Source organism: Hoplias malabaricus, chromosome 2 (genome assembly GCF_029633855.1).
Source record: "Hoplias malabaricus isolate fHopMal1 chromosome 2, fHopMal1.hap1, whole genome shotgun sequence".
Lineage (NCBI taxonomy): Eukaryota > Metazoa > Chordata > Actinopteri > Characiformes > Erythrinidae > Hoplias > Hoplias malabaricus.
This window is the reverse complement of record NC_089801.1, coordinates 73,111,015-73,138,718: the sequence shown is the minus strand read 5'-3', so window position 1 is coordinate 73,138,718 and position 27,704 is coordinate 73,111,015. Positions and strand designations below refer to the sequence as shown.

The following is a 27,704-nucleotide window of genomic DNA, read 5'->3' as shown; positions in this document are numbered from 1 at the left end:
CTTACTGTGGTAAAAGAAATGGTTTAATGCTAAGTAAATAATTGTAAAATTTTGTCAGTTCCGCTTTAGTTCCTCTATATTCCACTAAGTGTGGCACGGCAGCGCAGCAAGTAGTGTCGCTGTTGCACCGGTCCTGGAGGGTGTGGGTTCGAACCCCACTCCGGGTGACTGTCTGTGAGGAGTGTGGTGTGTTCTCTCTGTGTCTGTATGGGTTTCCTCCGGGTGACTGTCTGTGAGGAGTGTGGTGTGTTCTCCCTGTGTCTGCGTGGGTTTCCTCTGGGTGCTCCGGTTTCTTCCCACGCTCCAAAAACACACGTTGGTAGGTGGATTGGAAACTCCAAAGTGTCTGTAGGTGTGAGTGTGTGAGTGAATGTGTGTGTGTCGCCCTTTGAAGGACTGGCGCCCCCTCCAGGGTGTATTCCCGCCTTGTGCCCAGTGATTCCGGGTAGGCTCTGGACTCACCTCGACCCTGAACTGAACAAAGCGGTTACAGACAATGAATGCATATTCCACTCGGATGTGTTTATATTTCTGCATCCTTCCTTAACAATAAGGAATAATTAGGCAAAAATGATCTGATGATATTAGACCAGTTTGATGTTTGAACTAAGGGTGAAATTGGTTATTGTCTTTTTTGTTTTTTGATCATACTTTTACTTTAATGTGCAAATTACATAACTGTGCTATCATACGAATAAGTCTATGATTATGTGCATTTGTGTGAAATAGATTAAATTCATGTGAAAGAATTCCTAGCCTCGTTTTCCTTCCCTGTGTTTTTGGAATGATCGTTTTCCCATCACTCTTCCTTTGCCAGAACTCCATAACCACTGAGCCTTGATGGCTTTTGGCCACACACATACATGACCCTAACTTTTCTTTATTGAGGATGGATCTCATGTGGTCAGTCTCAGTTCAGACATGCTGACATGGTGTCTATAACATTTTAGCTCCAGTGCAAATTAAGAAGAATAAGTCCAACTGGGCTAACAGGAAGAGAGTCTGAGATGCTGCTATACACTTCCAACAATTTAGCAAAGGTGGAGGTGACGTTCCTTCAGTCTATCCCACAATACCCATTTAGGCTGAGCATCAAGAATTAGGATCCTGCCCAAATTGGATTAAGGTCTGGAATCTCCATGGAGATCTAGGTCTGCTCCTTGTTTGAGTGTTAAGACTGTCCTTATACAGGGTTTTATCTAAGGTGGATTAGCCCTATGGGCTTGCTTTTCTTTATCACGGTAGCTGACTTTATCTCGCTTATCACAAGCTGTGATAAATCTGGTAAAGCTTCTTTCTAATGCAAAGACCTGAGAATCTGCAGCATCTTCTTGTTTGTTTTCTTATAGCTAGATCCATGCGCCCAATAATGACGTATCATATTCCCCTCTTCATAATACGACAAATGAGATACAATATGTAGTCATACGTTTGTAAATAGTGTGTAAACTTACACTATAAACACATTTGCTGCAGTAACAGTTTTTGGGAACTCTGGGAACACTTCCCTGAAGATATGATGACCGTAGTGATTTGGGGTTAGTTCTGGATCACAAACGGCGCTCCAGCGCTTCACAACAGGATGGTGGTTCATCACCCCAGAGAACACAGATCCACTGTTCCATGTCCCAGTGCTGGAGGGCTTTATACCCTTGCAGCCCAATGCCACTCCTGTGTCACTATTCCACTTCTTTTCAGGTTTTTTATTTTTTATGGAGATGATTCAAGAGATGCCTGCACAATTGAATGCCTTTGTTAATTACACTTTAAATGATCTAATAAGCAGAATGTATTAGTTATAAGAGAGAGGGCAGCAAAGATAGTGTATCTGGCCGAACACATCCAGTCAAGTGCTCACTGCCTTAAAAGAACATAGTCTGGCTACATACCAACAAAGCTTACTAGTTTACTACTCACTAGTAGCATACAACCTCTACATTTGCCCTGAATATATAAACACAGTCATTTACCGTAACTTATATTCTAGAACTTGACTATATTTATATCTGTAGAAACGTTTTTGAAGACTGTACTTTGTACAGATCGCTAGTCACTGTTTGTTAGCTACATTAGCCTCATAGCTTCAGTGCAAAACTGGTGGGTGGGGCTTATGTGTACAAACGTAATGTTGTACTTAACATGGTTTTGGTTTATTGGAAGCATTTGGGGTAAAGAGACAAAATTGAAGTAAGATTTTTCATTTTATCCGTTTTAAATGTATTAGTACCACATATTACATTTGTGTCTCTTTTTCTTTCCTGTGGAAAAGGTGACTAGAGTTGTGTAGGAGTTTGTTTGCGCTTGTGCTGTGTTAGATGTAACAGAGTAATTTATTACTGACATTTAAATGCCTGAAATGTCAAGACTAATTTTTTTGTTGACTACTGATGTTTTAAGAAAGCTCTTCTTACAGACCATTTATAAGACAGCAGCTGGGCAGGGTTTCTTATTCTGGTCAGGATTCAAAGTAAAATTTTCAGTGGATGTGTAGTCCATATTTAGAGTTACCTTTTAGAGGTGAGGAAAACAAATAAAAGAGACAAATGTTTTAATAAACTAAATAAATAAAGTAAATTAATTGTTAAATTTTATTATTATCTTTTTTAAGTGTAAGTATTGTGCAAAGGAAGTATATATATACAGGGTGGGCCATTTATATGGATACACCTTAAAAAAATGGGAATGGTTGGTGATATTAACTTCCTGTTTGTGGCACATTAGTATATGGGAGGGGGGAATCTTTTCAAGATGGGTGGTGACCATGGTGGCCATTTTGAAGTCTGACATTTTGGATACAACTTTTGTTTTTTCAATGGGAAGAGGGTCATGTGACACATCAAACTTATTGGGAATTTCACAAGAAAAACAATGGTGTGCTTAGTTTCAGGTGCTGCACATCTCGTATCTTCACAGCATAGACAATTGCCTTCAGATGACCCCAAATATAAAAGTCTAAGGGGGTCAGATCGGGAGACCTTGTTGGGGGGGCATTCAACTGGCCCACGACGACCAATCCACTTTCCAGGAAACTGTTCATCTAGGAACGCTCGGACCTGACATCCATAATGTGGTAGTGCACCATCTTACTGAAAAACTCAGGGAACGTGCCAGCTTCCGTGGATAAAGAGGAAAACACATCATCATGTAGCAATTTCACATATCCAGTGGCCTTGAGGTTTCCATGATGAAGAATGGCCCCACTGTCTTTGTACCCCATATACCACACCATACCATTAAGATGTGCAGCACCTGAAACTACAGATACTGGAAGCCTGTGCTAGCATTTCTCCTGCGGTGTTGCTATCAGTGTGTGACGAGTGGGAGAAGAGGGTTGCATTGACAATCCAACACAATGGGCAGCACTTTGAACACATTTTATAAGTGGTCAGAAACTTGTAAATAACTCATGAAAAAATAAAGTTACGTTAAAACCACCTTTGTTTTTCTTGTGAAATTCCAAATAAGTTTTAATGTGTCACATGACCCTCTTTGAAAAACCAAAAGTTGGTTTCAAAATGACTGACTTCAAAATGGCCACCATGGTCACCACCCATCAAACAGGAAGTTAATATCACCAATCATTCCCATTTTATTAAGGTGTATCCATATAAATGACCCACCCTGTGTATTGTAATTTTTTTTTTTTAGGAATATTGCGTTGAACAAAGATATCAAAAGCTTATTGTCCACTTGTAAGAAAAAACTAATGTCTTAAATTATGACTTCTTTAATTGTGATGATATAGTAAGTCAAAGTGATGAGTCACAGCAAGTTGCAAGTTAAATCATTAGTAGCATCTGTGTCAAAAAATACTGGATACATTAATGTAAGATTTTTTCTCCATGTAAACTTCCAAATCAAGACTGTTATGTTGGAAGGTACAATAAGCACTTATGAAAATTTGAGTTTCCCCAAACAGTAACAGTCATTGCTAGTTTAAGAGGCAAGAGAGACTAGGCACTTATTTAGCTTCCTTTACCTCCTCTAGCTGCATCTGTTACTTAGCAACAGCAAGCCCACCTGCCCCCACCTAATCTTCCTTACACACTGCCTTCACCTCACCTCCCTCCCTGGCATTAAACACAGATTGAATCACGAAGGCCTAAAGAATGTGGCTCAGATGTGATTTTGAATGTTACCTTCTGTGTGCTGACTGCCAAAACACCCGGCGTTACCACAGGAACTCTTAAACATTCAAATGGTGTGCCTCTGTAAAACAGAAGCCTCTCATACATTTGTTTTTCAGAGGTGCAGGGTTGTGGACATATAGCTGACCACTAGAGGGTTCTGAAAAGCATTATTGCTAAAGGTGGCATGACTCCCGGTCATTCTTATCCACAACTGGTTTCTACTGCATCAGCTGTAAAATAAATCTTTTGCTAGCAATTCATCCTCAAAATGTTAAACATGACAGTTATGCAGAGGGTGATGAGAAACGTCACTAATGATGTGGGCCCTAGCTCACAATTATTATTTTATGTGGTCATTCAGTCCTTTGTTGCTATTTGGGACACAGCACATTTGATGCTGTTCATGTGCTGTTGTGGAGATAATGTGTATGTTTTTACTTTGCTGGAAGAAACTTTTTCAACTTTATACCCAAGGTTATGGTTCTCAGTTTGACACAAATCAGCCTTGAACTCCTTGAACAACTGAAACCTACCTAAATGTCAATAAAGGCTTTTTTTCCAAGAAGCATACTTTATATGAAGGCTGATTTTCATTCATTTATTTATTCATTCATTGTGTGCAACTGCTTATCCAGTTCAGGATTGTGGTGGGTCTGGAGCAGGGCGACACACACTCACACATTCACTCACACCTACGGACACTTGAGTAGCCAATCCACCTACCAACACTCCTCACAGACCGTCACCCGGAGGAAAGCCACACAGACACAGGGAGAACACACCACACTCCTCACAGACCGTCACCCGGAGGAAAGCCACACAGACACAGGGAGAACACACCACACTCCTCACAGACAGTCACCTGCAGGAAACTGTGTCTGCGTGGGTTTCCTCCGAGTGACTGTCTGTGAGGAGTGTGGTGTGTTCTCCCTGTGTCTGCGTGGGTTTCCTCCTGGTGCCTGTCTGTGAGGAGTGTGGTGTGTTATCTTTCTGTGTCTGCATGGGTTTCCTCCAGGTGATTGTCTGTGGTGAGTGTGAGTGTGTGAGTGAATGTGTGTGGCCCTGTGAAGGAATACCGCCCCCTCCAGGGTATGTTCCTGCCTTGGGCCCAGTGATTCCAGGTAGGCTCTGGACCCACCGCGACCCTGAACTGGATAAGCGGTTACAGATAATGAATGAATGAATGAATGAAAAAAAATGTTTTCATTACTAAATATAAATTAGAACTACTTATTCTTTTAAAAAATAAGATATTAATGGAGAAATCCTGTCCTTCAGCATAAAAGAGTGAATACTAATAGTGTGGACCATTACTACAGAGTGAGTGAAACCTTTCTCCAACTGAGCTGTAAACTATGGGGTGAGACGTTCAGATAATGCTTAGTTTGTTTGCTAATTGCTGTCTTTGGGCCTTTGTTTAAACTGAGTAATTACTGCCTATGTACCACTTAGAGTTTTCAGAGAAAATGTATAGTTCTTTAAACACATTCCCTACAAAATGCTTAGGACTAATATAAACAGATTATACACTTTTACTCATGTGCACTAGTCCACGAGTCCAAAGAATTTCACTTCTTATAAATTCTGCTACTTTAAAATGCACCCTTTGAGGATGCAGACGTCCAATTATTCACCCACAATCTTTATAATCTCCACAGAAATAGAAATGAACTGAAAACGAGAAGCTCTGGCACAGCTGTATACCAGCTTAAGGTCCCTATTCCCAATGGCAAGTATGTTCTCTAGAACAATGGAGCTCCACGCAGTATTACTGGGATGAGTTAAAATGGTGTTTGTGGTCCAGAAGTAATCCTCCAACATCAGTACCTGACCTCGCTAAATGTTCTCGTGCCTGAAATCCTCACAACAACGTTCTAACATGAGGCATAGATCTATTCCAGAAGATTAGAAGCTGTATAGCAAAAGGGAACTCCCTATGAATACCTTTCATTTTAGAAGAAATGATGGACATACTTTTTATGTGTTGAGGCAAAGCAGTCATTAAAACAGATGATTGAGGAGGACGTTGCTGGTCATTCGATCTGTTTTGGATGTTAATTGCTCAGACAGAAGGGCTGATTTTTTAAAATTGGTGATGCAAATGTGACATGCTGCCTTTCCTCTTCAGCAACAATGCATGGAATTCCTATGTGCAGCTGCAAAAGGTGCATATTCCTAAAATAAAGGCCTAATTTATGTATCACTAATAACGCAGGACAGTGCTTTGTTGGTGGATGTTTGAAACCATGTCCAGCATGTGACTCTAGTATTAGAATATTTAAACGTTTGGACACGCCCACTCCTATGATGTCATAACAAGCTCTCCACCCCCTGCAAATCTGGGCCAAGGGATTATAGGCTAACGGGGAGGGATTTAAAACTGACAACAAAGATAATTTAGACAGAGGGCACAAGGGAGAGAGAACGAGTCACAGCCTCCTTCACATTTCACAGCACTTTTGTACACGTCTTTTTAAAGAGGCAGATAGAGTGCACCTTGTTGTGGGAATGTGATGTCAACTATGTCTATTGACCCTGTTGAAGTACTTTCTGCTGCTCCTAGGAACTTCAGGGGTGGGTTACAGTGAAGCACTGTTCTGGGCGACGGCATTAGAATGAGTTATCTAGTTCAGTTGCTTAAAATTAGAGCCTCCTTTACCATTGCCATTCCTATAAATACTACCTTGCACTCTCCAAAATGAAGTGTTTAAAAAGAAGGCAGTTGGACAAATGGTTTAAAGAATTCCCACATAATGGTAAGGTTCCTTAAACTCTAAGCAAAGAAGCATTATGGAACATTTATTTGTGGCGTATGAATGGGCAGACTACCGTTCTTACACACAAATGTTGCTCTGTCCTCTGTACTTCACAAATAATCCTTGGATTTCTTACTAATAAGCGAAAAAAGACGGGTGTATTCATTATGGCACAAAATGGTGTTTGTGAGAGCCACTGATTGGGGTGTAGGGAGCTGGAGAGAGTTTGGCCCCCTGGCGTGTTGCCCATGTTCCAGCTCACCCATCCTTTCTTTGTGTGTTTGTCACCCCCTGTTCTCTCAAGGCTTGGGCCCCCCCCTTCAAATGATGCGGCTTACTAAACAAAAACAAAAGCGTCTGGGGATCCCATGAGCAGCTGAGTGTGTGTGTGTGTTTGTGACAGAAAGAGCGCAAGTGAGAGAAAAGCAGAGTGTGTGGAACCAAACTCAGGGAAAGCAGCTTTGTACTTGCCCATTTCAAAACCTCTCGTACTTACTAAGCCTATGATTACATCTAGTTTTCCACCACAGAACACGGTACTTTTAAGCATACTTCATGCTAACGAAACATTTCCAGGCGACAAGAATTCCATTTTGAATCATTAGCTGTGGTGTGATTCTAGCTTTCAGCCTGCCTCCACATAGTCAGAGTATAGTAGTGTTAGTGCTTCAGTGTTAGCATGAAACGAATCAAGTCGCAATGAGAATTTTTTTAGTCATAGATTTTCCAACGTTCTCAGGGCACCATTTCTAGGATGCTCACAATTTACTCATTCATTCAGTCATTCATTGTCTGTAAGCGCTGCTCCGGAGTCCTTCACAGGGCGACACACACTCACACACTCACACTCACACGCTTATGCCTATGAAAACTTTTGAGTCGCCAATCCATCTACCAACCTGTGTTTTTGGAGCGTGGGAGGAAACCCATGCAGGCACAGGGAGAACACACCACACTCCTCAAAGACAGTCACCCGGAGGAAACCCACGCAGACACAGAGAGAACACACCACACTCCTCACAGACAGTCACCCGGAGGAAACCCATGCAGACACAAAGAGAACACACCACACTCCTCACAGACAGTCACCTGGAGGAAACCCACGCAGGCACAGGGAGAACACACCACACTCCTCACAGACAGTCACCCAGAGGAAACCCACACAGACACAAAGAGAACACACCACACTGCTCACAGACAGTCACCTGGAGAAAACCCATGCAGACACAGGGAGAACACACCACACTCCTCACAGACAGTCACCTGAAGGAAACCCACGCAGATACAAAGAGAACACACCACACTCCTCACAGACAATCACTCGGAGGAAACCCACGCAGACACAGGGAGAACACACCAACTCCACACAGACAGTCACACGGAGGAAACCCACGGAGACACAGGGAGAACACACCACGCTCGTCACAGACAGTCACCCGGAGGAAACCCACGCAGACACAGGGAGAACACACCAACTCCACACAGACAGTCACACGGAGGAAACCCACGCAGACACAGGGAGAACACACCACACTCCTCACAGACAGTCACCCGGTGGAAACCCATGCAGACACAAAGAGAACACACCACACTCCTCACAGACAGTCACCTGGAGGAAACCCACGCAGATACAAAGAAAACACACCACACTCCTCACAGACAGTCACCCGGAGGAAACCCATGCAGACACAAAGAGAACACACCACACTCCTCACAGACAGTCACCTGGAGGAAACCCACGCAGATACAAAGAAAACACACCACACTCCTCACAGACAGTCACCCGGAGGAAACCCATGCAGACACAAAGTGAACACACCACACTGCTCACAGACAGTCACCTGGAGGAAACCCATGCAGACACAAAGAGAACACACCACACTCCTCACAGAAAGTCACCTGGAGGAAGCCCACGCAGGCACAGGGAGAACACACCACACTCCTCACAGACAGTCACCTGGAGGAAACCCACGCAGACACAAAGAAAACACACCACACTCCTCACAGACAGTCACCCGGAGGAAACCCATGCAGACACAAAGAGAACACACCACACTGCTCACAGACAGTCACCTGGAGGAAACCCATGCAGACACAAAGAGAACACACCACACTCCTCACAGAAAGTCACCTGGAGGAAACCCACGCAGGCACAGGGAGAACACACCACACTCTTCACAGACAGTCACCTGGAGGAAACCCACGCAGACACAGGGAGAACACACCACACTCCTCACCGACAGTCACCTGAAGGAAACCCACGCAGATTCAAAGAGAACACACCACACTCCTCACAGACAGTCACCCGGAGGAAACCCACGCAGACACAGGGATAACACACCAACTCCACACAGACAGTCACACGGAGGAAACCCACGCAGACACAGAGAGAACACACCACACTCCTCACAGACAGTCACCCGGAGGAAACCCATGCAGACACAAAGAGAACACACCACACTCCTCACAGACAGTCACCTGGAGGAAACCCACGCAGACACAGGGAGAACACACCACACTCCTCACCGACAGTCACCTGAAGGAAACCCACGCAGATTCAAAGAGAACACACCACACTCCTCACAGACAGTCACCCGGAGGAAACCCACGCAGACACAGGGATAACACACCAACTCCACACAGACAGTCACACGGAGGAAACCCACGCAGACACAGAGAGAACACACCACACTCCTCACAGACAGTCACCTGGAGGAAACCCACGCAGACACAAAGAAAACACACCACACTCCTCACAGACAGTCACCCGGAGGAAACCCATGCAGACACAAAGAGAACACACCACACTGCTCACAGACAGTCACCTGGAGGAAACCCATGCAGACATAAAGAGAACACACCACACTCCTCACAGAAAGTCACCTGGAGGAAACCCACGCAGGCACAGGGAGAACACACCACACTCTTCACAGACAGTCACCTGGAGGAAACCCACGCAGACACAGGGAGAACACACCACACTCCTCACCGACAGTCACCTGAAGGAAACCCACGCAGATTCAAAGAGAACACACCACACTCCTCACAGACAGTCACCCGGAGGAAACCCACGCAGACACAGGGATAACACACCAACTCCACACAGACAGTCACACGGAGGAAACCCACGCAGACACAGAGAGAACACACCACACTCCTCACAGACAGTCACCCGGAGGAAACCCATGCAGACACAAAGAGAACACACCACACTCCTCACAGACAGTCACCTGGAGGAAACCCACGCAGACACAGGGAGAACACACCACACTCCTCACAGACAGTCACCCGGAGGAAACCCATGCAGACACAAAGAGAACACACCACACTGCTCACAGACAGTCACCTGGAGGAAACCCATGCAGACACAAAGAGAACACACCACACTCCTCACAGAAAGTCACCTGGAGGAAACCCACGCAGGCACAGGGAGAACACACCACACTCTTCACAGACAGTCACCTGGAGGAAACCCACGCAGACACAGGGAGAACACACCACACTCCTCACCGACAGTCACCTGAAGGAAACCCACGCAGACACAGGGAGAACACACCACACTCCTCACAGACAGTCACCTGGAGGAAACCCACGCAGACACAGGGAGAACACACCACACTCCTCACAGACAGTCACCCGGAGGAAACCCATGCAGACACAAAGAGAACACACCACACTGCTCACAGACAGTCACCTGGAGGAAACCCATGCAGACACAAAGAGAACACACCACACTCCTCACAGAAAGTCACCTGGAGGAAACCCACGCAGGCACAGGGAGAACACACCACACTCTTCACAGACAGTCACCTGGAGGAAACCCACGCAGACACAGGGAGAACACACCACACTCCTCACCGACAGTCACCTGAAGGAAACCCACGCAGACACAGGGAGAACACACCACACTCCTCACAGACAGTCACCCGGAGGAAACCCATGCAGACACAAAGAGAACACACCACACTGCTCACAGACAGTCACCTGGAGGAAACCCATGCAGACACAAAGAGAACACACCACACTCCTCACAGAAAGTCACCTGGAGGAAACCCACGCAGGCACAGGGAGAACACACCACACTCTTCACAGACAGTCACCTGGAGGAAACCCACGCAGACACAGGGAGAACACACCACACTCCTCACCGACAGTCACCTGAAGGAAACCCACGCAGATACAAAGAGAACACACCACGCTCCTCACAGACAGTCACCCGGAAGAAACCCACATAGACACAGGGAGAACACACCACACTCCTCACAGACAGTCACCCAGAAGAAACCCACATAGACACAGGGAGAACACACCACACTCCTCACAGACAGTCACCCGGAGTGGGACTTGAACCCACAACGACAAGATCTTGGAAGAGTGTGACTGCGACTCTACCTGCTGTGCCACCGTGCCACCCGCTGCCAAATTAAGCTAGCGTTCTGACAGGATTTTCTTGAAACTACACTGTTTTCATTTTAAATGCTGACATTTTAACACAGGGATCCAGCAAAGCCTACATGTTGTCTAATGTGAAGTAAACGTAAAGGAAATGTAATTATCTGTTTAAAATATTGGGCAAAAATTAAGTGGTCTATGACTCAGATTTAAACTAAAGTTTTTTCATGATAATTTATTCCAGTATTTGGTAGGTGTGCATCCCAAAATATTAGCCCTCAGGCCCTGTTAAAGCTCACTTCACGTCACTAGGTCTATGCAACCAATGGCTTTTAGTTACTGATTCCCAAAGGATGATAAATCCTGCATTGAATATTGGGTATTGGGATTATGTAAATCCAACAACAGATAGAGCTCCTGTTGAGGGATCACCACAGTGATAAAGTGACTGATAGCTGAGTGGGGGGTGGGGTATAAGAGGGCATGTGATATCTTAAGTGGGTCACTGTGGCAGACCATTGCTCGTTTGTATTGTCAGAGCAAAGGGTAGATCCAGAATTCAGGATTTTATTATACCCCTCCATCTCTATAATACTTTTAAAATCTTCTCAGATTATGTCGAGTTTGGACGGTTTGGACATGATGTAGTTTCACTTGTGCGAAGCATAACTGTTTCTTTTTTGAGAGAAATGCATTCAAAACTCCAGGATTAACCTGTAGCATATTCTCTTCATTTATATGTCTCTGGATTTTAGCATGAGAATGAGTAGTTACTAATACAGGGCATATTACATAAAGACAGAACTTACTATAATATTACACTTTGCTTATTATATTATAATGCAATGCAATGAAAATGGTGTTTGTGTTCTGAAAAGGGGTGGCACGGTGGAGCAGCAGGTAGTGTCTCTGTCACAGCTCCAGGGTTCCTGGAAGATGTGAGTTCAATTCCCACTCCGGGTGACTGTCTGTGAAGAGTGTGGTGTGTTCTCCCTGTGTCTGCGTGGGTTTCTTCCGGGTGACTGTCTGTGAAGAGTGTGGTGTGTTCTCCCTGTGTCTGCGTGGGTTTCCTCCGGGTGACTGTCTGTGAGGAGTGTGGTGTGTTCTCCCTGTGTCTGCGTGGGTTTCCTCCGGGTGACTGTCTGTGAGGAGTGTGGTGTGTTCTCCCTGTGTCTGCGTGGGTTTCCTCCGGGTGACTGTCTGTGAAGAGTGTGGTGTGTTCTCCCAGTGTCTGCGTGGGTTTCCTCCGGGTGACTGTCTGTGAGGAGTGTGGTGTGTTCTCTCTGTGTCTGCGTGGGTTTCCTCCGGGTGACTGTCTGTGAGGAGTGTGGTGTGTTCTCTGTGTCTGCGTGGGTTTCCTCCGGGTGACTGTCTGTAAGGAGTGTGGTGTGTTCTCTCTGTGTCTGCGTGGGTTTCCTCCGGGTGACTGTCTGTGAGGAGTGTGGTGTGTTCTCTCTGTGTCTGCGTGGGTTTCCTCCGGGTGCTCCGGTTTCCTCCTACGCTCCAAAAACACACATTGGTAGGTGGATTGGTGACTCAAAAGTGTCCGCAGGTGTGAGTGAATGTGTGAATGAGTGTTGCCCTGTGAAGGACTGGCGCCCCCTCCTGGGTGTGTTCCTGCCCTGCGCCCAATGATTCTGTGTAGGCTCCGAACCCACCGCGACCCTGCATTGGATAAGCGGTTTCAGACAATGAATGAATATTCTGAAGACTCCTTTTTTATGTGAGCTGAGAAAGTGTAATCTACACTGCCCACACACTTGACAACACTTATTAATCTCAACAGGGTTTAATGCATATTTACACATAGACATGGCCAGCCGTAACCATAGCAATCTCTGTGCTCCACGAAAACCAACTAAAACCAAGTTCAGAGGGCAGCATTGGTGTCACAACATTTAAGACATGGTTGTTCCCATGACAATGACCTCCCATGACCTGTCTAATGCAGCGTTCCCATAGCAACAGGGTCATAAGTTCTAGCCCATAACATGTAAGTCAATAACTAATATGTAAAGTGTGTAAGTAAGCTGTTGCCTTCATATGTTAATCCAGTGCCAGAAACATTCAACACAGTCCATGTAAACTCCATTTTTAAACCTTTTTTTAATTCCCTATGCCGCATTTGTATAATACAGTCACTTGCCCAGAACATTAATTCGGTGGAGGCACCTACGCATTGTAAGTGTGTGACAAGTTTTTTGCACAAGGAAATACATATTCTATTCCATGTTAATAAACCTTTAAGGGCACAGGAAAAATGAATTAGGTGAAAAACTACATTACAGGCCTTTAAACAGTATCACAGATACTTGGTTCAATATTTACTTGATTAAATCCTGTTCAGCCTCTGACACAATTAAATGAGACCCTGTCTGGCTGGATCAGTTGATTTTAAAATGTGCTCTACACATTTTACACTGTCATGCCATCCATGTTAGTCATTGTTCATTCCTTTCTGGAGGTTATTTCCTTTTGTGGCTCCAGACACATGCTGTCCAAACAACACCATGACCCATGGGTCTAGCTCCAAGTTCCTAAAAAACAAATGCTACAAATGCTCATATCATAAATTAGTGGTCAGATGTGTAGGATTTGTAACATTAGCCTAGCCATGTAAGCCAGAGGTTCTTGAAGCTTTCACACGTGACTTGCCAGTTTTAGTGATTCCTGCTTGGGCTTTTAAATGGGGCAGTCCTGGGAACCGACTGTGGACTTTAATAGCTGTTCTGTTGTTCTTTATAGGGACTTCAAAAGAGGACCTTGCTGTGCTCTGTATCCCATTTTTTTTCCACATTAACTCAGTTTGGAGCACATGAAAGCCACATAATGGCCTTGTTACTGGGGGAGATGTGTCCGTTGTGTCTGTCTGTTCCACATTAACTAAACACAGCCATCAGTATGTCTGAAAATGCTGACTGCTTCCTCAACAAACATCCAGAGTCTTGGACAACATCGTTAGAGAGCAAACATGTTTATTGACAAAGGTTAGATTGTTCATTATAACGTAGCAAGGCTTTATTGGCTATATTTATTTGTGTTCTCCCTGTGTCTGCGGAGGAAACCCACGCAGACACAGGGAGAACACACCACACTCCTCACAGACAGTCACCCGGAGGAAACCCACGCAGACACAGGGAGAACACACCACACTCCTCACAGACAGTCACCCCGAGGAAACCCACACAGACACAGGGAGAACACACCACACTCCTCACAGACAGTCACCCGGAGGAAACCCACACAGACACAGAGAGAACACACCACACTCCTCACAGACAGTCACCCAGAGGAAACCCACGCAGACACAGAGAGAACAGACCACACTCTTCACAGACAGTCACCCGGAGGAAACCCACGCAGACACAGGAAGAACACACCACACTCCTCACAGACAGTCACCCGGAGGAAACCTACGCAGATACAGGGAGAACACACCACACTCCTCACAGACAGTCACCCGGAGGAAACCCACACAGACACAGAGAGAACACACCACACTCCTCACAGACAGTCACCCGGAGGAAACCCACACAGACACAGAGAGAACACACCACACTCCTCACAGACAGTCACCCAGAGGAAACCCACGCAGACACAGAGAGAACAGACCACACTCCTCACAGACAGTCACCCGGAGGAAACCCACGCAGACACAGGGAGAACACACCACACTCCTCACAGACAGTCACCCGGAGGAAACCCATGCAGACACAGGGAGAAGACACCACACTCCTCACAGACAGTCACCCGGAGGAAACCCACGCAGACACAGGGAGAACACACCACACTCCTCACAGACAGTCACCCGTCTAATGCAAAAAGGTGAGAGACAGGGAATATGGGCTTTTCCCTCAGAGGACCTGTATTTTTTAAGGCAACTTCATGAGGCATTATAAAAGATTCATAAGTTAACTATAAATAGCATATTACGAAGACTTGGAGAATTTATAAAGCACTATCCGTGTGTTCTGTTTTCTATTTCTGTGTATAGATGATGGTGCCAAAAACATGCAGTACCTGACAATGACTTAACATGGTTCATCATTGTTTCATCCTGCTTTGCTTATTCGAGCAGTCCCTAATTGTTGCACATCCTGTCACATGTATATAGCTGTTCAAACTGTGCTAATGTTTTAAATGAATTAATGTCTATGCCTATGAAGTAATGTCTATGTAATGTCTATTGCATTTATGACTTGTCTGACATCAAAATCAAATATCATCTGTTGAAAGTCGAGGACAAGGTATGGATTTACTGGACAGTAAATAATTTATTATGAGTTATAACTTATTCATGTAACATGTTCCACACATGCTGAGCATTATGAATGAAATCATACCTTCACCCGTTCATATGTTGCTTTGACAGGGCACTTAAAGCTATTTGTAGGGTATCCTCAACAGGGCCAAACGAATCCATTACAGAGTTCAATAACTGATTATCAGTTGATTTACCAGCTGCTGACACTGTTTTTTTAATGACTATTAGACCCTGGGGTCCCATAGAGTCTTCATCCATTCAAAACCATTAGCCACTTTTATGGTCAGCCATTTTGTAAGCATTATGAGGGTGGTTTGACATTAAGTTCAGCTCATCCCTCACCCACCTACTTGCCTCATTAATCATTTGCCGCCATTGTATGGGCCTTAGCTAGCCCTACTGTTCATGCTAAATTACAACAAACTGTGTATTAGTACAGCATACACACATCTGCTAAAACATTATAATAACCTACCTAATATTGTGACAGTCCCCTTGTGCACCACTGAGATAGCTCTGACCCGTCAAAGCATGGCATCCATAAGATGTCTGAAGGTGTCTGCCACCAAGATGTTAGCTGTATGTCTTTTAGTAAGTGGGTGAGGCTGCATTATATCGGAGATGTTTTTCAGACACACTCCTCTACTGCTTGTTTGGATTGAGATCTGGGGAATTTGGAGGCACACTGAACACAAGAACATGAAGAACTTTCATGTTCTTCAACAAATTTTACAGTGTGCATTACACTGCTGCCACTGCCCCATTGCCATAAAAAAGTGGAAAAATCTTTACGTAGGTGGTACATGTCAAAGTATCGTTCGCGAGAACACCAGAACCCAAGTTTTCCCAGCAGAACATTGCCCATCACATCATGGTGCCATCACTTTCCCAGGTAAGACAGCACATATGCACCCAGTTTCCACAAGATGTACAAGAACATGGGATTTCCATTGCTCAGTGTTAAATCTGCATAAATGTATATACTGAACTGGCAACATTTAAATATCGATAATAGTTAAGGGCAGGATAGCATACAAATTAATGAACAAAAACTGTGATGTTACACTGTATCCTACACTGTAAAAAATTGCTGTAAATTTACAAGTAAGTATGCTACAGTATTTTATTGTAAATCACAGTATTTACAGTAAATGATTGTATTATTCAGTTACAGTAATATGCTGTAAATTTGAAATACAGTAGTGTTCCTGTAAAAATACGGTAAATGGCTGGGAACTCTGCTGCAGTATTTTACTGTAAATCACAGTATTTACAGTAAATTATTGTATTATTCAATTACAGTAATATGCTGTAAATTTGAAATACAGTAGTGTTCCTGTAAAAATACGGTAAATGCCTGGGAACTCTGCTGGCAGTATTTTACTGTAAATCACAGTATTTACAGTAAATTATTGTATTATTCAATTACAGTAATATGCTGTAAATTTGAAATACAGTAGTGTTCCTGTAAAAATACGGTAAATGCCTGGGAACTCTGCTGGCAGTATTTTACTGTAAAATTTACAATTACAGTGTGACTGCATGCAATGTAAACAAGCCAAAGAGAGAGTCAGCTTCAGACTTCTCCTAAAACAAGTGAGTGTTATAGAAATGCAGTCTACCAGATCTGCAGAGCAGTGCAGCAATCAGAACTAGAGTCAGAATGATGCTCTGGTGCTTACAGTCGGTGTAGACAGTGTTATTGATTATAACACGGGTGTTGTGTTTTTCATCTTGCTGCTTGCTCTTTCTTACAGTTACATGGTGTTAATCAGAAAGCCACAGAATATTCAGGGGGTTTTTATGTGTGTGGTGGGGAGATTCCCAGTGGGGGAGATGGGGAAGGCCCTGTTATTACAGTTACTTCATAGTTCTTTCTTTACTGAAGCAGCAGAGAACCACTCCGCATATGTGTACAGATTTAAGGCAAGGCAAGTTTATTTATAGAGCACCTTTCGAACACAATGACAATTCAAAGTGCTTTACAGAGCGATACAGAAAAATTACAGTAGAATTTAAAAAGTAAAAGAAAATAAAAACAATAAGAAAGTATAGAATAGAATATTTAAAAATGATTAAAAGCTATTCAGTAAAATTTAAAACAATAAAAAACAGAGTAATAAAAAAGGACAGTTATTAAAATGAGTAAATCTACATTTTTAATTCGATCTAAGTGCAGCGCTGCTCAAATGCACAGGAGAACAGGAAGTAGGAGAACAGGTGTAAATAAGTCAATTATTTTAATATAAATATGACAAGGCAGTATACATAGTGAAGAGCTGTATTTCTGCATGTGCTCTAAGAATGGCAAATCACAGGTTTTCATGCTTGAGTGGCATCTTAGAGTGTGTGTGTGTGTGTGTGTACATGCAAACAAACAGCTGAGGCCTTTTTTTAATGAGAGCAGAAACTGTGCCAGTCACCGCTGTAACCTCAGCTACTAGACAAGGGTTTAATCTGCGATTGCGACCCACAATATCAGAGATTATTCTGGTGTGTCACAGCACAACCATCCGCGAGGTCCTCAGCAGGGGCCTGCTTTGTCCGATTACGTCCAGTATGTCTCATTGGCTCCTCATTTCAGTAGTGCTGCCTTCCTAATGTTCTCTAAATGTGGTTGGCCAGAACACTCTCATATAATGTCATAGCCATCACAAACAGGAAGGGGCAGTACCTTTACGGCATCTGATTTATTAAAGTAGGCTGATACTTAGTGAAAAGTACTGGTGTCTGCTCTACAACTCAACTTTGTTCTGCTAGGTGTTGGCGACATGAAGTGGAGTTTATATCAAGATAAAATTGTAAATAAAAAATGACAATATCATGATATATAAAATGACTGCACAATAATTATTGTCATATAAGTTTAAATCAAAAATCCCCTCCAGATGGTGTGTCCAAAACAAATGCATCGTATTGCATCTGCTCAAATAAATTCTGTGATTCGTGCCTAGAGTACACCTCCCCTTACTATTATCTTCTTATATCAAAGTCTGCCGAGTCCAATCTATCATCCAAACTTGTAAAACTGCAAAAGTAGAAACATTTCTTCCATCAGAAGGCAAAAATACATATTTTATAACATTTATTTCAGTCCAAAGCCTCTTATCCTAGCTATAAAACAAAACAGTTGAAACCAGGCACCCTCTCTGGTTATTAAACATACTAATAAACATACTCAGACGATTGTAATTATTATGTTATTATGTATAAAATTGTCCAAGTTGTTTCATTGCTCTCTTAACTATATTCACTCCCTTTTAATACTTACCCATAACAGAAAATGCAGCTGTAACTGTGTGTATGAAAGGGCCTGTGGTAAAAGATGATGAGGATTTATTACAGTGCTTTAAGAAAGGCTTAAGTCCACTGCCCTTCTCTCTCTACATTACATCTGACCCAAGAACGGCATAACGATGAATTAGTGATGACCTGAGATCAGTCCTATTTGCCCTAAATGTAAACTTGGCCTGGGAGTCTAATGGTGTGGGAACAGATTCAGGGTCAGCACAGTGTGTATATTCATGAAAGTCCTGCCTACCTCCTGTCTAGACTCTGCCTGAGCCTGGTGAAGTATGGGCACACGTACTCTCTCTGACTCCATCAGGCACCTTAAATGGTAATGATGATGTTAAGGGATTCAGTGAGGCCTCTTTTATTTATTTATTTTGTCCCGGACAGTTGTGCTTTGGCGTACGCCTGCGTACGGCTTGATGCATCTGAGGCAGCATAAGGCCACGTGCATGAGATTTAATACTATTTAAGAGGATTCAAGGCAGATGGCATCCTTTTGTTTGAAATGTGGGGTTTATTATTACAGAACAGAGGTGCACTGAAGTGCGGACAGAAACGCTGTCCACGTTTGTTTTGCTGATGGCAGGTGTCTCTGGAAATATTTGGATATCAGGCATGCTTAAACTCTCACTAACACATTTCCTCTCCAAGAATTTCTCTCGAGTGGTTTAGTCATGAAGAGTCACTTCTAGTTTCCCTCCCAGATGATTTTGTATAACCGTCCTGATGCAAAATACCTTAGTATATTTCTTCCTGTTTGGAGTGAGCCTAAAGGGCTTTGAAAGGAATTTGTTGGCTCTTTCAATCTTGCAATGCACTTTTCAAAAATTCCACTTGTGAGTACAACTACTTTATCTGTTAGCTTTGTTTATTTATATGAGGTTTTTAATGTTATTAAATGTGACAGTAGCCTATGTTGATTTGACATATTTTTGCATGTTAGACCCCAGGAACACATTACGCAATCTTAGTAAAAACAAGGTTATTTGATGATATCTATCTATTAATTTTAACCTAATGGCTGGTTTCTCTGACTTCTCATGGTTCTGTTTACAACTACTGCCATAAAGCAACCAAAATACTTGAAGAAGAGCTCTGTAAAGAGTGCATCTTTTAGATGGGAGTGTGATGAGGGAGCGTGAGGGAGTGAGAGCGCGAGAGAGAGCCTGAGAGAGAGAGTGAGAGAGAGAGAGAGAGAGAGAGAGAGAGAGAGAGACGCGTATCCACCGAGCAGTACAAAGTATCTTTGGTAAGGAATTCCAAATGGATGGAATGAAACCAGCCATGGAGTCGACGGCCGAGGAGAACCAGGACGAGAGGGAAGAAAGCAAAGGTATCTTCCTTCTCTCGCTTATTTAACGGCTGCGCTCCATTTTCGTCGACGCTCTTTGTAACGGTCCTTCAGCGCGCGACTGCTTCGATTCCCGCCTCACAAAACACCGCGCGCGTCCTTCGACAACGACACACTCTCTTCATTTTGGCGCGTTTTATCGACTGGACATTCGACGTATTCCTCCTGTCAGATGTTCAGTTACCTTTTAAAACACAGCCGAGTGGTTTATTTGGTGTATGGAAAAAAAACGTTGTCACTATAAGTGGAGTAGATTTGTCACATCGATATTCGTGTAGCCAAAGATACTGATTTCATATTTTTCGTAATAAAATGAATCTATTTACACGAACTGAGTCGGTTCCATGCCTTAAATAGATTGAACCCGAGAAAAAGAGCCCCTTTTGGAGCTACGTGTTGGTTGAGGCTTGGCTGTGTTGTCGCATTTTACTGGAGGTGGTGTTTACATTGTGAAGTGGGGCTCCTGCTAAATCGCCTCTGCTGTCATCGCCCCATTGTCATGTCAAGGCTGGATTAAAAAGGGTGAATCTGTGATTTACACAGGCTATGTGTTGTACTTTCCTAATTAGTGTCATCTACAGTGACATAAAAGGCGTCGAGCTGGACACATCTATAACAACATGGATAATGGATAATTGTTATTCTCTCTCTCTCTCTCTCTCTCTCTCTCTCTCTCTCTCTCTGTGTGTGTGTGTGTGTGTGTGTAGGTGTTTATGTAGGGTGCGGGTATTGTGTTAGTGATTTTGAAATGAAACATCATTACAGATAACACATTTTTAACCAGGACCATTTTTACGAAGGTTATTATTATTATTATTTATTTATTTATTTATTATTGTCTGTGTTTATTTAAATGGACGCACTGAATCCATCACAACGTTATGATTTCAAGAGCACCAGAGTGACCCTGCCCCCCCTATTCACCTCCAGCCTTTATGACTTCTACTTAAGCAGTTTAGTTCAATATGGAACATTTTAGTTCTTCTTCTGTTATTCTCCATCGTGTGCAGGAACCGATATGAAACAATTGTGAAGGATTGTCTTGAGTGGACAGATGAACGATGGAATGTGGGTTACTCCTCAGCCTCACCCTTCAGTCAATGCTATCATTTACAGCGGTGGCCCCCTGCATTGCACTGCAAACAGTATTGATTTAATTTTTTAGTGTAGAAAAATGCCCACGTGGATGTACTTGTTGTTCTCTGTCCTTTATTTGATTGTGCTGTTTTGTGAGACAACAAACTTGGCACAAAAGAGCCAACCAAATCTCTGACCTGGCAAAGACTCAATCCAGTTACAATCAAAGCTCATATTTCACCACAATTCAGTATGGGTTTCATTAGGTTTGCTCTGACACTGAAAAACAAGGCGAATAACCTGTTTTTATAGCGTTAAAATTTATGGAAAGCAAATGGTGTGGTAGCTCAGCGAAACGTAATCATTGCAATCTTCTTGAAGTTATTTGAACTTTAAGAAAATTATCTTTCATTTTGGAGGAACCATTTGCATTTATTTTGGCTTAAAATAGCAAACACTGCACGGAACATTATTATTATAAATAAATTATAGCCTATTCCCATGTTTAAAAAATAATCCTCATTTTAATATTTTAACATGGCTACTGATTGAAATGTAGCTCAAAAATATATCTCGTTACTCTGCTCGTTAAGAAATGCCACCCTTTTGTGATTATTATATGGTTCCTCCTATAGTTAATTATACTATCAGCAGGATTAGTTTTAAACGAGCTTCATGACACATACAGCAGATTGGCTTGTGGTATACATTGATTACGTTGGAGTTAGTAGCGTCTAAAAGATGATACCATGTTTTCAATGACAGGGTTTATTTTCAAATACTGGACCACTGGGTCAGTTCTCGCTTAATTGATTCACTTACGCGAGCAATTATTTGAACCAGGTGCTTAAAAGCTTTGCATAAGACGACTCTGGCAAGTGAGTGCCTCATGTTAGCTGCCTGGCTAACAAGGTGTTAGCTGCACTTTTTTGGGGACAGGAGCTGATCTGAGATCAGATGTTTTGGTGGCTTTGGTAGGAATTCTGGGAAGGATGTTGACTGACTGTGATGGGCAAATTTGTTAATTTTAAGCTGGTATTGTGTCACTTTAAGTGAAATGGTGTCGTCTAAGCTGAGCTTTACACTCTTAACGTTTTGGCCGCTCTGGTCAACTGATGTGTTTTGTTCATTTTCTGATTGGGAGCTTATTTCTGCTAATATTGGTATAAAATTAATAGTAATCCGTTAGTATTTAGTGTTTACTATGGCATTTACATTCATAATAGTGTTTTCCTGATGGGTTATTCGAGTGTCATTAGTTTAAAAAACACCAACCACTGAAGAGCAAAAAGTGATTGAAAGGCTCGCCTGTAAGTACGGTACTTTTTGAGGCAAGAACAATCGAGCCATTGTGTACTGGTTGCCATGGATACAGATGATTGAGAGTTTGAACAAAACCTTAGCAGAGGCATCAGAATATGACAATATTCTGTGTCCCCTGACTGTTATATAAAATGGATGAGGTTTATACAGTAGGCGAATGTATAATCCCAGACATAAGATTGATATTTGCTCTGATTGCTTGCTAATCTGGAATTTAGATCTCACATTGGACTGGCAGCATAGATCTACACACGAATCAACAGATTAGGTTCCTAACCTGTTTAGGCCTCGTACATTATGATGCATGTTGTAACAATCAAGAAGCAGAATGTAGAAGATATGGAAGATTAGTTGTTGGTCTTGCGTGAAAAGGCTTGGCTGATCTGAGAGCAGAACTCGCATATGATCAGCCTATAGTGTGAGAGCATGAGGGTGGCATGAGAAAGTGGGATGGGCTCATTCTCCTATGTCTTTTTTTTTCTCTGTAGCTCTCCCTCCATAGGTCACTTATTCCGCTTTCTATCACCCAATATCCTTCTCATTGCGTCGAAGCCCAGCCAGGCTTTCCTGGTGTTGTTGTGTTTTTTGCTTTTATTGAGATTCAAAGCATCTCCAGCTTTTTATTGTCTTGGAAACCTCAAGGCTGTCACACTCCTTTCTGTCTTTCTCCCGACTGTTCTTCTCTCCCACTCATGAAAAAAAAAATGAGGGAGGGGAGCATGCTCTCCCTTCTCTTACATAACTCACGTTCACTCGTTTCCTTGCTAGAGTAGGTCCTGAGATGAGAGGGATTACATCATCGTTGTGATGGATGGAAAGAGGGGAGAGAAGGTGGAGACACAGCACAGGGTGATAGGAGCGATTCACTGTTAAATTCATTGCACCTATTACATCATTGCTTACAGATTAGGATCAAAGGGGTGATGCTATAAAGGAGGATGTGAGTGATGGGAAAGGTGACAGGGACTACATCTTTGGTCCTGGCTGTATACGGTGAAGTCTGGTGTAAGTGGTAAACCTCCTGATCTCATGCGGATTCAGTTATACTTTTTTTAGGGGGTGATCAAGGTCTTGAATTTCACTTTAGTTTGATGTATGATTTGGCTGCACCAAATGTGTCCACGTGTGAGTGTGTGAGTGAATGTGTGAGTGTGTGTTGCCCTGCAACGTACAGGCACTCCCCACCTTGTGTTCCCGCCTTGATCCCAGTGATTCCAGGTAGACTCTGGACCCACCGTGACCCTGAACTGGATAAGCGCTTACAATGAGTGAATGAATTATGAGGATTATTTCAGGCCGAATAGAACTGGGTCATTTTGATATAACACGCTTAATTACAGTAGATTCAAACATGAAACTGTTCCACCTTGTGTCCCTCAAACATACGAAATGTGAATAGAGAGTGGTATGAACTTTGACCCCTAAAACAATGCCCTTTTAAATTAATATTAAATAATACATTTTTACACCTGCAGCCAAAAGAACTGAAGGTAGGACGATGCTTGTACCCGGTGCTACTTTACGATGTCCGACCACTGCGCCAAAAGTCACCAAGCCATCACAAGTAGTGCAGAACTATCATCTGGCTGTCATTCAACAAAGCCATTATACTGAATTACTTTGCAGAAGGTCATCTTGCCAGGTCCATGACATCTTCCCTGCTCTGACTGAGAAAAAATAAATAAATAATATACTCTGTCTGTACTGGTAGCAGGCTCCTGCTTCACAGGGCTCATGGGCCAAATAATTATTTAGAAATGCGTCCATAGTGTTATCTGAAGTGGCCAACAACTTATTTGTAATGTTTGCTGAAAATATTTTAAGACTTCTGAGATACATTTGTTCTAAATATAAGACTGTAAAAATTCCTGGAAACCATTAGCATCGTTCTGTACTTGTAGAACTCCTATCTGACAAAGATATTGATAAATATAATTTTTTTCCTGTTATATTAAAAAAATATATAGTTTGAATAACCCAGTCTCATTGCATGTCAACATGTGTTGAGCTGCTAGTGAGCAATAAGAGCTGAAAGTGAAGAGGAGAGGACTCCCTGTTGTTAAAAAGCTTCACAAACCTCTCCTCAGACATTACAGCACAAATGTGGTTCTTATGTAAAACTTTACATAGCTTTCACCATTAATAGAGTATTTAAACAAAAAGAGTTGCATAAAATAACATTTGCTTGCTAACCTTCAGAGCCAAGATCCCAGTTTGTTTTTGAACAGCTTGTTTCCTATTAGGCCAGAATTGCATTTTATGACTAGTGTTAATGTATTATTTAACTGACAACATAAATATAACAGTTTAAACTACCAGCAACGTGGTAACAGTTTTGTCACAATTCTAGATATTTGTATTTTCTAATTAATACATTCACAGGGCGTCACGGTGGAGCAGAAGGTGGTGTCTCTGTCACAGCTCCAGGGTCCTGGAGGTTGTGAGTTCAAGTCCCGCTCCGGGTGACTGTCTGTGAGGAGTGTGGTGTGTTCTCCCTGTGTCTGCGTGGGTTTCCTTCGGGTGACTGTCTGTGAGGAGTGTGGTGTGTTCTCCCTGTGTCTGCGTGGGTTTCCTCCGGGTGACTGTCTGTGAGGAGTGTGGTGTGTTCTCCCTGTGTCTGCGTGGGTTTCCTTCGGGTGACTGTCTGTCAGGAGTGTGGTGTGTTCTCCCTTTGTCTGCATGGGTTTCCTCCGGGTGATTGTTTGTGAGGAGTGTGGTGTGTTCTCCCTGTGTCTGCGTGGGTTTCCTCCGGGAGACTGTCTGTGAGGAGTGTGGTGTGTTCTCCCTGTGTCTGCGTGGGTTTCCTCTGGGTGACTGTCTGTGAGGAGTTGGTGTGTTCTCTCTTTGTCTGCATGGGTTTCCTCCGGGTGACTGTCTGTGAGGAGTGTGGTGTGTTCTCCCTGTGTCTGCGTGGGTTTCCTCCGGGTGACTGTCTGTGAGGAGTGTGGTGTGTTCTCCCTGTGTCTGCGTGGGTTTCCTCTGGGTGACTGTCTGTGAGGAGTTGGTGTGTTCTCCCTGTGTCTGCGTGGGTTTCCTCCGGTTGCTCTATTTTTATTTTTATTCTTAGTTGAGCTGATGATTTTTGTCAGCATAATTATCGACCCTGTTGATTTCTGCACTTGCTGAAGTTTTTAACCGCACAGACTCTCTCAGTAAGTGATAAGCTCCAATGCTAGCTGTCCATGTGGCGCCTGTTCTAAGTGCTTTTGTTGCTTTTACTGTATTAAATTTACACTTACCAATATGCTCTGTCTGCACACCAAGCTTTTCATTACCCCATATCAGCTTGTGTGATCTCTCTCTCTCTCTCCTTCTTTCCCCTCTATGCATCTGTCTACCTATCTCTCTCTCTCTATCTCTGTCTGCCCACTCTCACACAATTGCGCACTCCATCATTCTATCAGTCTTTTTTCTTTGCCTCTAAAATGTAACTCTTCACAAACAAAACATGTTTTCACCAAGCTTTTGCTGTCTGTCTTTTGAGATCTTGCTTTCTCCCTCTGTCTGAAGGTGTGTGGGATTTTTCAAGCATGTGAGAGTGATCACTCAGACAGGGAAGAGAGAGAGAGAGAGAGAGAGAGAGAGAGAGAGGCCTCATGTGCCTCTAATTTGGAACAGTTCGCTCAGGGCACGCTGACAGCCTCCATCTGCCACTGCAAACTCATGTGTGTATTTAGTTGTGCCTATGCATGTGCGTGTGTTTGTGTGTTGGTATGAATAGCACTAGCGGGCAGGTTGGCACAGCATGCCCAGTTCCTGTATAATGCCAGTCTTCTCCTCATGGATTTTTTCCATCCCTTCCACTCATGGATCCTCTCCATTGTGCCCACTGGTGTACAATCTGCCGTCCTCGCTTTTCTGCTGCCCCTCAGTGTATCTTCATTAGTAAGAAAGAAATAAAGAGTTTGTGTTTATAGGCCTCAACCTGCTGCTTTCCTATTTGCATCTGTGGTATTTGTTTTTGGTAATCACAGGCTTGATTTGCATGGGTGTGTAAGGGGGTCACTGTGCCCAAAATAATTCTAACATTGCCATATCTCCCCTCCCGTACAATTAATTACAGCAATTCATATTATTGCTTTTGCTGTTACGATGGATATTAAGCCTCCATCCACACGGATACAGATCTTTTTAAAAAGGTTGTTGACTCCATTTTGGCCTCCTGTCCACAGGAAAACGACACTTTTGGGTCTCTCAGAATGGAGGTTTTCTAAAACGCTCTGCAAGGTGGAGATGTTTGGAATTGCCATTGTCAGTGCCCTTGTATGGACAGAGAAAACTTGAAATTCTCTCTATGGTGAATTCTAAAGTCATAAAACTACGGTATAGTTACGGAACTACGGAATGTATAAAGGTATACATTCAAACATCACTAGATGTGTTGACTCCCACATATCGATAAATATAAATAATGTTGTATTATAAATATATACTGCACTATTAGGGGTAGTGGGTAGTGTCATAGTCACACAGCTCCAGTGACCTGTGAGGAGTTTGTTGTGTTCTCCCTGTGTCCATGTGGGTTTCCTCCCACTGTCCAAAAACACACGTTGGAGACTCAAAAGTGTCTGTAGGTGTGAGTGTGTGTGTCGCCCTGTGAAGGACTGGGGCCCCCTCCAGGGTGTATTCCTGCCTTGCGCCCAATGATTCCGGGTAGGTTCCGGACCCACCGCGACCCTGAATTGGATAAGCGGTTACAGATAATGAATGAATGAGTGATGTACTATTAAGGCCAAAATTCAGTCATTTCCTGACGTGCATAGTGCACTAAATAGGAAGTATGGAGTGACTGGGGATTTAGCCTCTGTGTTTCTCTCATGCTACTTAGTGTTTTGATATCTCTCTTAAAGAGGTACTATCGCCTCTTACTGGACTGGCATGATAATGCAACTGTTTTCATATTCATTTGGACGGGAAAATCTCAGTTTTTAAAAATATCCAGATCCGTGTGGACGGGGGATATTACTTCTATATATACATTAAAATACATTTTCTTGCTTTTACCCTTTGTCTTTTGTGTTTGCACATCCCCTGGTCTCTTTAAATAGCTCAATTTAATGTAAAAAAAAAAACCCTTGCAGGCTGTATTTTACACTACCTCCTTTTATCTCAGGTGG

General features: G+C 43.1%; 1 protein-coding gene across 3 annotated transcripts in view; it reads left to right on the top strand.

The window, feature by feature from the left end:
• gpm6ba (glycoprotein M6Ba) overlaps window positions 1–27,704 on the top strand; it is a 59,671-nt gene that overhangs the window by 593 nt on the left and 31,374 nt on the right. Inside the window, exon 1 of one of the 3 annotated variants that reach the window (XM_066661433.1) lies at window positions 20,016–20,169. The exons of 1 other annotated variant lie outside the window; for it this stretch is intronic. In XM_066661433.1, the coding sequence (XP_066517530.1) occupies window positions 20,100–20,169 (70 nt within the window). In that variant the 5' untranslated portion in view covers window positions 20,016–20,099. Of the gene's footprint in view, window positions 1–20,015; window positions 20,170–27,704 lie in introns of those variants that run through there. One more of the 3 variants, XM_066661435.1, reaches the window with a different exon arrangement.